Here is a 14930-nt window from a genome sequence, read left to right on the forward strand (position 1 = left end):
CGAGTTGGGCCGAAGGACCTGTTTCCATGCTGTATAATATGAACAATTTGCTTTTATATTTTCCAGATATTTGCATTCTTAGACTTAGTATTTCTTTGTAGGAAGCACTCAGCTGTCAAGTGTCTTCAAACAATCATTACATTTTTTTAAATGTTTGCTAAACTTAATTATTGCCTTAAGTCACTATAGTAAATTGTTTACCTTGTCATTGTTGCTTTGCCACTATGTAGGATTCTGTACATGATTGAAATTTTTTAAATGGGACATTTTACTGAGTTTTCACCTTTTGCTGATAAAGTTGGAAGTTAAAAATGGCATGGTCCAATGTAAGGAAGAGATGGAACTTAACAAAAATTGTGGGCTCCCTCTGACCCAATCAGATCGAAATTGGCTCATTCAATCATTTGTCTTATAATGTGAATTGCATGTTTGCCATTTAGTTCTGGTGTAGTTTAGAGATACAGCGTAGAAACAGGCCCTGCAGCCCATCGTGTCCACGTCGACCAGTGATCACCGGTACAAAAGCCAATTGACCTACAAACTTGCACATCTTTAGAGTGTGGAAGGAAACCGGATCACCCGGAGGAAACGGGTGTGGTCATAGGGAGAACGTTAGAAACTCCGCACAGACAGCACCCGTAGTCAGGATTGAACCCGGGTTTTTGGCGTTGTAAGGCAGCAACCATACCGCTGCGCCACTGCATCGCCCAGTATCATGTGGACACTATTATGATGTCTGCTGATAGACACAAAATGCTGGAGTAACTCAGCGGGACAAGCAGCATCTCTGGAGAGAAGGAATGGGTGACGTTTCAGGTCGAGACTCTTTTTGTCTACTGATAGTACCGTTCTGAAATGCTTTGTAAGGAGCACCTGGAGGTATGCAATAACTTGCAATACCGTTGCTGGGTATTAAATAGTTAGGATCCAAGGACGTGTCATCTAGTTTTCCTTGGTAAAGCAGTCCCACCTTTCAATGAACGAGCTAAAGATGGACTTCATGTTGCAGTACATTGACGTACTTAAATATTCTGGCCCACCTTTGGTAGCAGATTAGAGCCTCACTGATTTCGCTGATTGCATTTAGTAGCTGTGGTGTACAAACATTTCAGTTCTTTCTCATACCATATAACCTTGTATATTTAGTTCAGTTTAGTTTATTGTCACGTGTACCGAGGTACAGTGAAAAGCTTTTGTTGCGTGCTATCCAGTCAGCAGAAAGACAATACATGATTACAATTGAGCCGTTTAGTGTACAGATACATGATAACGTTTAGTGCAAGGTAAAGCCAGCAAAGTCCAATCAAACATAGTCCAAGGGTCACCAATGAGGTAGATGGTAGTTCAGCTCTGCTCTTTGGTTGTGGTAGGATGATTCAATTAATCCAATAATTAATTGTCCAAAATGTATGTTAAGCTCTTGCCGTAAAATGACATATTGTTGTGTTTTCTTACTTCAGTACTTGAATAAAGTTTCATAAATTAATAAGCGATAGGAGCAGAATTAGGCCATTCGGCCTATCAAATCCACTTCGCCGTTCAATTTTGGCAGGTCTAGCTCTCCCTCTCATCCCCATTCTCCTGCCTTCGTCCCTTAGCCCCTGGCCCCCTCACCAATCAAGAATCTGTCAATCTCTGCCTTAAAAATATCCATTGACTTGGCCTCCCCAGCCTTCTGTGGCAATGAATTTCACAGATTCACCAGCCCCTGATTAAATAAATTCCTCATCACCTTCCTAAAGGTACTTTTGTTTATTCTGAGGCTGTGGCCTCTGGTCCTAGACTCTCCCACTAGTGGAAACATCCTCTCCACATCCACTCTATCTTGGCCTTGTAGAAAAAAACATTGTAATTTTCATGCAAGTTAAACTCTTTTTCTTGGCATTGATGTTTGTGGTAGTTTTGCAAGTTGCTTTGACCTGGAGGGCGGGAGGGGGGGAAGTGGAAGGTCACCAGAAGCTGTGCAATGCAGTTGCTTATTTCACCAGTAAAGTTGAATTATTTTTTTAAACTAGGTCTTCGCTTTTGACTATTGCTTCTGGTCCATGGATGAAAACAACAAAGCAAAATATGCAGGTGAGCCATGGTGGGGAAACCAACCTGATTCTCTTTGTACAAATGGGTTTGAACAAGACGCCCAAGTATTTTATTTGCAGAAATGTAAATCATTTTTTCCATTTGATATTTTGAAACTGTTGTGGTGAATTATATCTTATCAGTTAGGTTTCAGCACCTAAGTTACAGAGAAAGGTTGAACAAGATAGCGAATTAAGGAATGCAGTTGAACAGAGGGATTTAGGAATAACTGTGCATAGTTCACTGAAGGTGGAATCTCATGGAGATAGGGTGGTAAAGAAAGCTTTTGGTGTGCTAGCCTTTATAAATCAGAGCATTGAGTATAGAAGTTGGGATGTAATGTTAAAATTGTACAAGGCATTGGTGAGGCCAATTCTGAAGGTTAAGGGGGGACTTGATAGAGGTCTTTAAAATGATGAGAGGGATAGACAGCGTTGACGTGGATAAGCTTTTTCCATTGAGCGTAGGGAAGATTCAAACGAGGACATGATTTGAGAATTTAGGGACAAAAGTTTAGGGGCAACATGAGGGGGAACTTCTTTATTCAGAGAGTGGTAGCTGTGTGGAATGAGCTTCCAGTGGAAGTGGTGGAGGCAGGTTCGTTTTTATCATTTAAAAATAAATTGGATAGGTATATGGACAGGAAATGAATGGATGGTTATGGTCTGAGTGCAGGTAGATGGGACTAGGTGAGAGTAAGTGTTCGGCATGGACCAGAAGGGCCGAGATGGCCTGTTTCCGTGCTGTAATTGTTATATGGTTAGTTTAGTTTATTGTCACGTGTACCGAGGTACAGTGAAAAGATTTTTGTTGCGTGCTAGCCGGTCAGCGGGTAGACAATGCATGATCACTAACCATGGCACAGCTGGAAGAGCTGCTGCCTTGCAGTTGCATTGATCCAGATTTGATCTTGATGTAGAATCTGCACATTCTCTCTGTGACTGTATGAGTTCCCCCATGTTAGAGTCATAGAGTCATAAAACAAGGAAGCAGACCCTTTGGCCCAACTTGCCCACACCGACCATCATGTCCCATCTACACTAGTCCCATCTGCCTGCGTTTGGCAAATATCCCTCTAAGCCAACAGTGACTGACGACCGATATCGCCTGAAAACCGTCAAGAAGTACAACAGAATGCGTCAAGGTACGTCACTCCATGCGTCACCAATTTCCCCACGTCACCAATTTCCAGTTTGGGAATTATCCCGGTTTTATCCTCTTGCCGCATCCATACTTGGATGTTCTGGACATACTAATTTGGATGGATCAAAGGAAGGAAACAATTTGCTGGAAATGTTTTAACGTATTAATCAGCAACTGTGTAGCAATAGTTAATAGATAGAGTCATACAGCGTGAAGACAGGCCTTTCGGCCCAACTTGCCCACACCGGTTACACTAGTCCCACCTGCCTGTGTTTGGCCCATATCCCTCCAAACATGTCCTATCCATGTACCTGTCTCAAGCAGCTTGTTCCATGCACCCACTACCCTTTGTGTGAAATAGATACCCCTCGGATTCCTATTAAATCTTTTCCCCTTCACCTTAGTCAACCTGAGTCCTCTGGGCAAGAGACTCTGTGCACCTACCCGATCTATTCCTCTCATGATTTTGTACACATGCCTGCATTTGGCTCATACCCCTCTAAACCTATCCTATCCATGTGCCTGTCTAATTGTTTCATAAATGTTGTGATTGTCCCTGCCTCAACTACCTCCTCCGGCAGCTCATTCCATGCACCCACCACCCTTTGCTTGAAAAAGTTATCCCTTGGGTTCCTCTAAAATCTCCCTCACCAAAGTACCCCATCACCTTAAACCTATGTCCTCTGGTCCTTTGATTCACCTACTCTGGGCAAGAGCCTCTGTGTCCACCTGATCTATTCCTCTCATGATCTTATACACCTCTACAGTATAAGATCACCCCTTATCCTGCTGCACTACAGTGAATAGAGTCCCCGCCTATTCAACCTCTCCCTGTAGCTCAGATCCTCGATTCCTGGCAACATCCTTGTAAATTCACTCTTAAAATAAAAGGACGTACCTTTAGAAAGGAGACAAGGAGGATTTTCTTTAGTCCAAGGGTGGTGAATTTGTGGAATTCATTGCCTCATGTGGAGGCCGATCAATGGATATTTTAAGGCGGAGATTGATAGATTTAGTTTAGTATTAGTTTAGAGATATAGTGTGGAAATAGGCCCTTCAGCCCACGGGTCCGCGCCGACCAGCGATCCCCGCATATTAACACTATCCTACACACACAAGGGACAAATTTTACATTTACCAAGCCAATTAACCTACAAACCTGCACGTCTTTGGAGTGTGGGAAACCGAAGATCTCGGAGAAAACCCATGCAGGTCATGGGGAGAACATACAGACAGTGCCCGTAGTCGGGATCGAACCTTGATCTCCGGTGCTGCATTGGCTGTAAGGCAGCAACTCTACCGTGCCGATTCTTGATCAGTATGGGTGTCGGGGGTTATGGGGAGAGGGCAGGAGAATGGGGTTGAGAGCGAACGATAGATCTGTCATGATTTTACTTCGGAGTCACGTGAGTGACTACGTGAAGAACCCGCTCAGCGCGCATGCGCGGCATTAACGCCAGCAGTGCAACAGCGGCTGCAGCGGGAGTTAGGCGCTCCCGCTACAGAATGAAACGGACCGTCAGGTGAGTACCCTGAGGTCGGGTTTCTATTACAGGGGAGCCTTTTTCTGCTTGTGTTTTACAGGCAGAGAAAAAGGCTCTGGAACAAAACTGTCCCCCGTTCAAGGAGGAACGTTTTTCCGTCGGGGAGGGGGGCAGCAACAGGCGGTAGGAGCGTTTACCCGGTGTTCCGCTATTCCCCGACACCGTGCCGAGCCCAGCCCGCTAGTACCTGAGCAGCGGGCTGGATGCATAGCCACCCGAAGAGGCATCCGGCAGGTGTCCCCGCAAGGGGGGAGAGAGAGCCGCCTGAGCGGATCTCGGAGCAGGTGCCTGCGAGACGCGCTGCTTGAGGGGCGCTCTCGCTTCTACAAGGCACAAAAGCTCTAGAAGAACCTGTCCCCCGCTCGACTCCAAAGGAGGAGCGTTCCATTGCAAGGGGGGCAGTAACAGGCGGTAGGAACAATTACCGGGCGTTCCGCTATCCCCATCACCGCGCCGAGCCCAGTCCCGCTAGTGCCTGAGCTGCGGGCTGGATGTTTAGCCATCCGAAGAGGCATCCGGCCGGTGGCTTCCGACTTGTCGGAGGGGACCTCTCTCCACCCGCATGGGAGAGAGACAGCCGCCTGAGCCGCTGGAGCGGCTCCTGGAGCAGGAGCTCCTGCGAGACACGCTACGTGAGGGGCAGTCTCACTGGAGGGTTCAGGCATACCCTCCACAGTGCCTAGGCACTGCCCATCGCTTCCTCCTTAGTGTGGTTAGCTTTGGGGTGACCAGGGGCTGGGCTGGTCATGAAGAGGGGTCATTGGCTGAACAACATCGGGAGTATGCTTGAGGTACAGGATCAGGAAGAGCTGCTGGGTGTGGCCGCTATGTGGCTCCACCACTAGCGAGATGGCTTTTCAGTCTCAACTGATGGCCAGCTTACTACCTGTTCTTTTCAAAAATCTCCAAGACAGGTAGTCATGAGGCGTTGGATTTCATCACGCTTCCCCTAAATTGCATTTACTCAAAGTGGCCACCATTATTGGAGGGTACATTGAGCATCGCTTTAAAAAAGCCAAAATATCAAAAAATGAATTTGATACAATATCGGCGCAAGAGGGCAGGGTCTGGAATGAGCACCACACGTAAACCAGTCAGCAGTACCTCTAACGCGTCCACCAGGAGGGTCCACCTCATGGTACTGGTGAAAGCTCGGGGCCTGCATGCCAATCCCGTAAGCCTTTCAGGCCAAGGCCCAGAGCAGGCCCCATGGAAAATGCGCCACCCCCCAACACTACCACCACGTCAGACAACGTGCAAGACTCGTTGGACCGGCAGGAAACAGAAGAATACCCATAACCATGGAGGTAGGTGGGTCTGGTTCCTACCAACGTATAGAAAATAGGGGCTTAATACTAACAGGGGGGAGATTACACCTGTTTTAAGAAGCACGGGAGTCTATCACAAGTGATCAGTATATACTCAATGGCTTTAGTGGATACAAAATACAATTCATACTAGAAAAATTGCCACCAGTTCAACATTTACCCCAGAGGGTATTTTCCCTCTCCGTTAAAGAAACGAGAGGGACAAGCTGTACTGGTGAGACTAATTACAAAGGGTATCATGGGAAACATGAACCCTTGGAATTCGTATCAAATATTCGTCACTAAACCCAAAAAGATGGTGGATGTCGCATCATCATTGACTTAACTTCACTAAATATGGTTGTTAAGTATATACATTTCAAAATGGAAATGGTTGTTACTGCCAAACAACTAATTTCCAAAGGATACTTCATGGCAAGCATTGATCTTAAAGATGTTTACTATTTTAGTACCATTCACAAGGATCATCGCAGATACCTGAAATTTACCTGGATGGGGCAGCTATGGCAATTTAAAGCGTTACCCAATGGGAAAATAGGCAAGATCATGGAATTGACTATGTCAGCTGTATCAGCTACCAAACAGTTATTCGAAACCCTGGGATTGTCTTACATCCAGATAAATCTAAGTTGAAGCCATCCACAATCAGGACTACTTGGGCTTCATAATTAATTCAGTCCACGTGACTGTAACTTTGCCAAGAGACAAAACAGTTGAATTAGCATAATCATGCAACAATTTAATGGTCCACATACTCCCAACTATTCGACAAGTAACAGAGTAATTGGGAATATGGTAGTAGCATTTCTGGCTACACAATTCAGACCTTTGCACTGTCAAAACTTACAAAGAGCAAAGGTACAGGCACCAAAACGACATACAGGTCATTATGATCGTGTCATGAAGTCACCCACTGAAGCAATATCATAACTACAGTGGTGGGCAAAAAATGTTTGGCATAATTTCAACCTATTATCATCACTAACAAGTAGTAGATGGACTAACCCAGAATCATCGGTACCACTTACACTGGGCATTAATTATCTACAGATGTTGGGTGACTTTTATGGTTTAAAAGCATATGCACAAATATGCATCACCTGCATGTTCGGTTACAAATAGATAATACTACGGTGGTAGCCTACATTAACCATATGGGCGGCATAAAATCGGTATCATGCGACAAGTTGGTCAACACAATTTGGCAATGGTGTGTCGAAAGACATATTTGGCTATCAGTAACTTACCTGCCAGGTAAGCTAAATACAGTGGCAGACACCAGGTCACGTAAATTTAATGACAATGGATGTAAACCCCAAATAATTTGCAAAAGTTATCATGCAATATGGCATGCCAGATATCGATTTATTTGCATCAAGGCTAAATCACCAAGTACCTATGTATGTCGCTTGGGAACCAGACCCTGAGGCAGCAGCGGTAGATGCGTTCGCGCTGGATTGGGGAAATGCTTCTTCTATGCATTTCCTCCCTTCTGCCTCATCAGTTGGGGACTACGCACAATACAAATGGACTCTGCTTCAGGTATTTTGATAGTACCCGACTGGCCTACACAGCCATGGTTCCCAAAACTCCATGACATGGTTGTTGAAACTCCGATGGTATTCCCCAGTGACCCAGAGTTATTAACACCCAGTGTCGGGCACAAGCCACCAGTGCCATGAAAATCAAACTCCTGGGTTGCAGATTCTGCACAAACCACTTCTGGGACTGGGATTATCAGAACAAACCATCAGCATCCCTTCGAACATCCATTAAAAAACAGCACTTGTCCAGCATCAAGAAATGGGAGAAGTACTGCTTGGATAAAGGGACCACCTACTCAACCGCTACAGTTACCAACGTACTGGAATTCCTGGCGAACCTTCACCACGATGAAGGACTCAGCTACAGAGCCATCAACACGGCTAGAAGTGCCATGCCTGTCTATTTAAAACCAGCTCCAGGACAACAGGCCATGGGGTCCCACCCGCTGGTGGTCAAACTAATGAAGGATATTTACAACTCTAACCCCCTAGACCAAGGTACACCCATACATGGGATGTCAGTGTGGTCCTGACATACCTCAGGGGATGGCCACCAGCCAGACCCCTTAACCTGGAACAATCTATGCTCAAAACACTCATGTTGATGGCACTTGTATCTGCACAGAGGGTCCAGTCACTACACCTATTGCGACTGGACAACATGATCACAGCTCCAGACCAGATCTGTCGTTATCCAGCGACTGATCAAACAGAGCAGACCAGGAACACCTAATCCAGTCGTGGAATTCCGTGCTTACCCACCAGAACCACGGTTATGTGCCATGACCCACCTACTATCCTACATAGACACAACCAAAATATTCGAGGGAGATGAAAAGCCTTGTGGGTCAGTCATAAAAAACCTTATGGTCGGGTGACGAGCCAAACCATTGCGAGATGGCTCAAGCAGGTGCTAAAAACTGCTGGGATAAACACTAACATGTACAAATTTTATTCCACCAGGGCAGCATCCACGTCGACGGCTAAAAGAATGGACATGCCTATAGACCACATCCTGGCTACAGCAGGATGGTGGGGGGAAAGACCGTTCAGAAATGTTATAATAAGCCGTTGGCAAAACCTGTTTTATTTGCAGTAAAGATTTACTGACTGCAAATATTTAATTTAAGCCCAGGGGAGCAATTTAATTTCTTTGTTGTTACTGTTAAAAAATACCATTGTGTTTTTCTACAAACAGATCATTGGTTGATTACGATAACACTTCCTCCCTCAAGAACTTCGGCAGTGAGTGAAATAAAACTGTTACACGGTTTGAAATCACAGAGCTTTGAAGTCTTCACGTAGTCACTCACGTGACTCCGAAGTAAAATAGTAAGATTAAACGAGAACTTACCAGTTTGAAGTTTGATCTGTATTTTATGAGGAGTTACGATGAGGGATTACGTGCCCTCCGCTCCCACCCTCATAATATGGGTCAAACTGATAACTGATGTCTCCTTTTCTTTACTATGTTTACTTCAATAACTGTGTCTATCTGTGATTCCACACCGCTGCTTGGAAGTATGCCGCGCATGCGCGCTGAGCGGGTTCTTCACGTAATCCCTCATCGTAACTCCTCATAAAATACAGATCAAACTTCAAACTGGTAAGTTCTCGTTTAATCTTACTATTAAATGGCATAGTAGTCATGATGGGCCGCATGGCCTAATTCTGCTCCTAGAAGTTATGAACATTAATTTTGATCCTCTTGGTGTAAAGCCTCCTATCGGCATTTGTTTTGTCCTTTGTTGCCTTTTGAGAATGCAGAATTTTTGCTGCCTTGGCTTTAGTTCAGGAATTATAGATGAAGTAATGATTCAGTGCATTTTACTCCCTGGAAAACTGACTGAAGTTATGTGAAGTATTTGGTGGTGTAAATTGACAGACATGCTGAGTCTTATACAGAATGGGCTTTTGAGGCTGGCTCTTTTCAATGTGTTTTTTTTTTATCAACACTGCTTGGTTTCAACTTGGAAAGAAGAAACACGCTGTGATTGTTAATTAGGGATCTGCAAAGATGACGCCATTCACCCTGAGCGGAGAAGTGGATCATTTAGAAAATGTAACTACTCGGATGTTAAAGGTTGACTTGTGTTTGGTGAAATTAAATTAGTCAGTGGTGGAATTGGAGGCAGCGGAACAGTGATTAGATGTTTATACCATTCAAATAAAACAGTTAATGGATTGTAGAGGAATGTGATAGATTGGGGCGTGGGGGGGAGGGGAGGGGGGGGGGGAGGGTGGGGTGGTAACAGGGAGAGAGAACAGAGTGGTCAACAACTTTGTTACTGAGAGATTTCCATGACAACTAAGACCTCTGGTATTTAGCAAAATTGCAGCTTTATTTTTAGGATAATAAATCAACCCGTATGTTTAGTTAACTTTAGTTTAGAGATACAGCGGGAAACGGGCCCTTCGGCCCACCGAGTCCGCGCTGACCAGCCACCCCCGCACATTAACACTATCCTACACACACACACGCTAGGGACAATTTACAATGTTACCAAGCCAATTAGCCTACAGTCCTACTCCATCTTTTTGTGTCTAACTAGCATCTCAAACTCAACGAAAGAAAAGCATTATCATTGCTCAAAAAGACACAAAGTGCTAGACTAGGAAGGAACTGCAGATGCTGGTTTAAACCAAAGATAGACACAAAAATCTGGAGTTAAGGGCCTGTCCCACTTGGGCGTCATTTGCGCGTCACGCAGGTGGCGCGCGAAGATTTTGTGAATCCCAAAATCCTGGCTCGCCGCGCACGACCCTGCCTACGCCACCACGCCTCACCACACGCCATGCGCGCGAAATGCACGCCATGCGCGTATTACGTGCGCGTCACTGATGATGTCACGTAAATGATGGGCATATGACGCCCAAGTGGAACAGGCCCTTAGCTCAGTGGGTCAGACAGCATCTCTGGAGAAAAGGAATAGGTGAGGTTTCAGGTCGAGACTTCTTCATGTTCATGTTCTCCAGGGTTGCTCTATGATAATAATAAATTTTATATTTAATGGGCGCCTTTCATACAAAATCTCAAGGACACCTTACATAGTAATCGGAATAAAAACATATAATCGGAGTAAAACAAGTAATTAAAGACATCACAATGACACAAATTAAAAACAGAATTCAATCCAAAAACAGAAAATCAAAAACACAGTGTGAAGAGAGAGCAGCAGCAACCAATTCGTGCCAGCGTCCACTCTCCCTTCACGGCAGCCATCTTGGACACAGACCTACAAGACTACAGTTAGACAAAAAAAAAAAATCATCCCCCCACAGTGGATAGCACTGTGGAGGAAGGCACAATGTCCAGTCCCCACCCCATGTTCACCCCAAAGTCAGGCCTATTGGGGCCACCGCAATTGCCTCTACGGAGGCCCGATGTCCCTGGCCGTTCTCACCGGGTGGTCTTGCCCCGGCGTCGGGAGAGTCCTTTCGGCAGCTGGGCCACTTGGAACGGCCGCTTCTTGGTTGGAGCCCGCGGCTGCCGAAGCCGACAAGGCCGCGCCGGTTTGGCGCTCCTAGGCTCCAGATGAAAAAGTCGGCGCCCGCTCTCGTCACTGCCGCCTTGCCGCCTCTACGCACGCCGCCTCTCCGCTCCGCAAACCCGCAGCCCGGAGATGTTGCTCACGGCGGTCCAGCTCGCCAGAGCTCCAGCGCGGCGACCCAGGCAAGGCATCGCCCGCTCCGCTCCGCAGCGCTCCAGCGCTCCAGCGCTCCAATGCAGTGCCGCCACGCAGGCCGAGGTGCTGGGTGGTTCCCGCCAGGAAACGGCGCTCCAAGCCCGCTGGTAGGCCACGCCGACGGGTCGACGGGCAGCCCGGAAAAAAGGCTGCCACACCGACCAGGTAGGGACCTATAAATAAAGTAACACCTACCCCCCCACATTAAAAGACCATATCCCCTACAAACAAAAAAACAGGACTCACTAAAAACTAAAAAAAAACGAATTTAAGACGGACGGCTGCTGCTAGCACTTTATGTCTTTTTAATTAGACAATCCAGCATGTGGAGTCTTTTGTTTCTATTATCCATTGCTCAGCAGGTTTCAAGACCCAGAATGGTCCCGACACAAAATATAATCTGTCCTTTGATCTTATTGAATCATATTGAAATCTTATTCTTTGGGATCTTCGAAATCTTTGGATCTTATTGAAACATATAAGATTATTAAAGGTTTGGACACGCTAGAGGCAGGAAACATGTTCCCGATGTTCCGAGTCCAGAACCAGGGGCAACATTTTAAGAATAAGGTGGTAAGCCATTTGGAACGGAGATGAGGAAACACTTTTTCACACAGAGAGTTGTGAGTGTGGAATTCTCTGCCTCAGAAGGCGGTGGAGGCTGGTTCTCTGGATACTTTCAAGAGAGAGCTAGATAGGGCTCTTGAAGATAGTGGAGTCAGGGGATATGGGAAGAAGGCAGGAACGGGGTACTGATTGTGGATGATCAGCCATGATCACATTAAATGGCGGTGCTGGCTTGAAGGGCCGAATGGCCTACTGCTGCACCTATTGTCTATTGTCTATTTTTCTCCAGAGATGCTGCCTGACTAGCTGAGTTACTCCATCTGAATTTCATAAGTTGGGTTTCAAGGTTGTTTTGACTCCTTCAGCAGCAATTCTCCAAGAGACTGATTCCTCTGGCTTCCCTTCTTTATCAATTACTGCTTGAACATTAGGTTTATTATGATTCAAAGCACGTTTTCTATGATTTCACCAATGTAACAGGAGCATCCTTGTCAATGTCCATACACTCCCCTCGTTCATCTCTCAGAGGTTTATTCACTAGATTTTCAGCACTCATAATGTCTACTAATTCCTTGCTTTCACCGCACACAGTTGCCATTTGTTTGTACTTTACACACATACACACCTTTCATAAACTTCATCAGATGATCCGTCTTCAAACACGACACCACACGTAGATAATGCAAACATTCGTGCCGTGTTTTTGGCTTTCCCTTGTGTCCGTGCACGAGAAGCATAAAAATTCGGTAGAATATTTCGACTGAAAATCTTGAACTTTCCCACTTGTCGTTTGACAGCCTTCTCATAAAGTCAAAATGTAGAACCCAGGAACTGCAGATGCTGGTTTATCAAGGAGAGACATTTATCAAGTGCTGGGGTAACTCTGAGTCAGGTAGCGTTTCTGGAGAACATGGATAGATTTCATTTCACTGCACATCTCGTATGTGTATGTGACAAATAAACTTGACTTGACTTGACTAGATGACATTTCAGGTTGGGGTGCTTCTTCAGAAGTAGGCATCCCGGCCCGAAACGTCACCTATCCATGTTTGCCAGAGATGCTGTCTGATCTTCTGAGTTACTCCAGCACTTTGTGTCTTTCCCATAAACCATCGTCACCATCTTTGCCACATTTTTACATTTGTATCACGTCATGATCCAAAGTCTGAATTTAACGTGTAAAAAGGAACTGCAAGGGCTGGTTTATGCTGAAGATAGGCACAAAGTGTTGGAGTAACTCAGTGTGTCAGGCAGCATCTCTGGAGAGAAAGGATGGGTGACATTTCGGGATGGTCTGAAGATAGGTCCTGACCAGAAACGTCACCCATCCTTTCTCTCCAGAGATGATGCCTGATCCACGTAGCTACTCCAGCATTTTGTGTCTATCTTTTCTGAATTAAACTTGCTCCATTGCTAGTGTGAAAAACAATGAGAACATTTCCATTCACAAGTTCTTCTTGTAGGATGATGAGCGTATCCTACAAGAAGAAGAACTTGTGGGATAATGTAAGAAGAACTTGTAGATGCATCATCCTACAAGAAGAACGTTGGGTCGGGACCTTTCTTCAGACTGATTGTGTGGGGGTGGGAGAAAGAAAGTTGGAAGAGACTCATGTGAGGCCATTCGGCCCATCAAGTCTACTCTGCTATTCAATCATGGCTGATCTATCTCTTCCTCCTAAAGGGCTCGAAGGGTCGAATGGCCTACTCCTGCACCTAATTTCTATGTTTCTATGTTTCTAAACAAATTCTCCTGCCTTCTCCCCATAACCTCTGACACCCAATCTTATCCAAATATGTCTGATGCTTTTTTAACTTGCACCAAGTTTCAATCTTGTGTTAGCCCCAAGTTGCAGCACCCCTTTGGCTCCCATTAAGAAACGCGTTATTGTTCAAAAAAGTTCTCCAAACCTGTTTTCAGAGCCCTTCGTGACTTTAGTGCTATAAGAACAACATTGATGTATAAACAATCCTCTTTGCGTTTTGTGGTATGTGCTCATCCTCTATTCTTGTCAGCATGAGTCCATTTTAATATTCTCTTCAACGTGTTTCACGAGCTGTTAAATCTTAAACCTTAACCTGGACGAGTGCCACAGTAATGACATGTAATTTAACAGGAAATGGTCACTGATCACTGATACAACATGCTATACTTTCATTCCATTTTAAGCTCCTGGGGTGTTTGGCTGACTGGCAAAAGTTGCCTTTCCCTGTCATAAGTCCGGCACATTTTGGCGTTTAATTTTAAACACAAAACTCTTCAGACGCAAACTCTTTCTCTGCCAACATTGTCCAAAGTAACTTCAGGTGGGTGACATTTTGGCGTTTTTATTGCTTTATGCTTTGGTGAGTGAGGGAGATCGTGCTGCTTCGTGTGGTCGGGGTCTGTCGTCGGACACGGGTTTCCGGCGCTGTTGATTTGCTGCTGGGCCGTACCCGTCCGTTCCCGGGTGTCCTGCCCCTGTCTGGGGGTGGCCGGAAACGGTCGGAGACGTCGAGCCGGACTTGCAGTCGGCGCAGGGTGGAGGCGCTGGCTCCGGTTCCCGGGGGGCCTTTCCCCGGTGGGAGAGTTGGAGTTGAGCTGGGGATCTTACTTCTCCGTGCTGGTTGTGCCCATCGGTCCAGCCACCTCTTGGGCAGGGATGGGGGGGGGGGGGGTAGACGGGAGACGGGAGACGGGGATGGTCCAGTGGCGGTTCGGCAGCGCTTGCAGCGCTGGGGACCTGGGTTCGATCCTGATTGCGGATGAGGCGCAGGTCTGTGTGCATGCAGCTGCCAAGAATGTCACTCCGCCAGTCCAGTCTCTCCCCCCACCTTTCTCCCACTCGCATCTGCCCCCTCTCTCTCCCTGTTACACCTCGCTCTACTGCTACCTGGCACCCCCGCTCCTCAGATTAAATGTATTTTTACACATAAATCATGAATAAAGATAAGAATTTACATACAGTTCATACAGTCAGCACTTTGTTCGCTTTTCCTTTATAGCGAGTGACCTTTGACAAATCCCTTGATTCCTTGCGTTTTTTGGAATACCGAACTCAC

At 45.9% G+C, this 14930-nt stretch overlaps 1 protein-coding gene across 5 annotated transcripts in view; it reads left to right on the forward strand.

The window, feature by feature from the left end:
* The window catches only part of kif13a (kinesin family member 13A), a 294683-nt gene that overhangs the window by 98419 nt on the left and 181334 nt on the right, over window positions 1-14930 (forward strand). For all 5 annotated transcript variants that reach the window (XM_033013828.1, XM_033013858.1, XM_033013844.1 and 2 more), the window contains exon 4: window positions 2016-2076. In XM_033013828.1, coding sequence (XP_032869719.1) covers window positions 2016-2076 — 61 coding nt within the window. The remainder of the gene's footprint in view (window positions 1-2015; window positions 2077-14930) is intronic.

This window comes from Amblyraja radiata, chromosome 2 (genome assembly GCF_010909765.2).
Source record: "Amblyraja radiata isolate CabotCenter1 chromosome 2, sAmbRad1.1.pri, whole genome shotgun sequence".
Lineage (NCBI taxonomy): Eukaryota > Metazoa > Chordata > Chondrichthyes > Rajiformes > Rajidae > Amblyraja > Amblyraja radiata.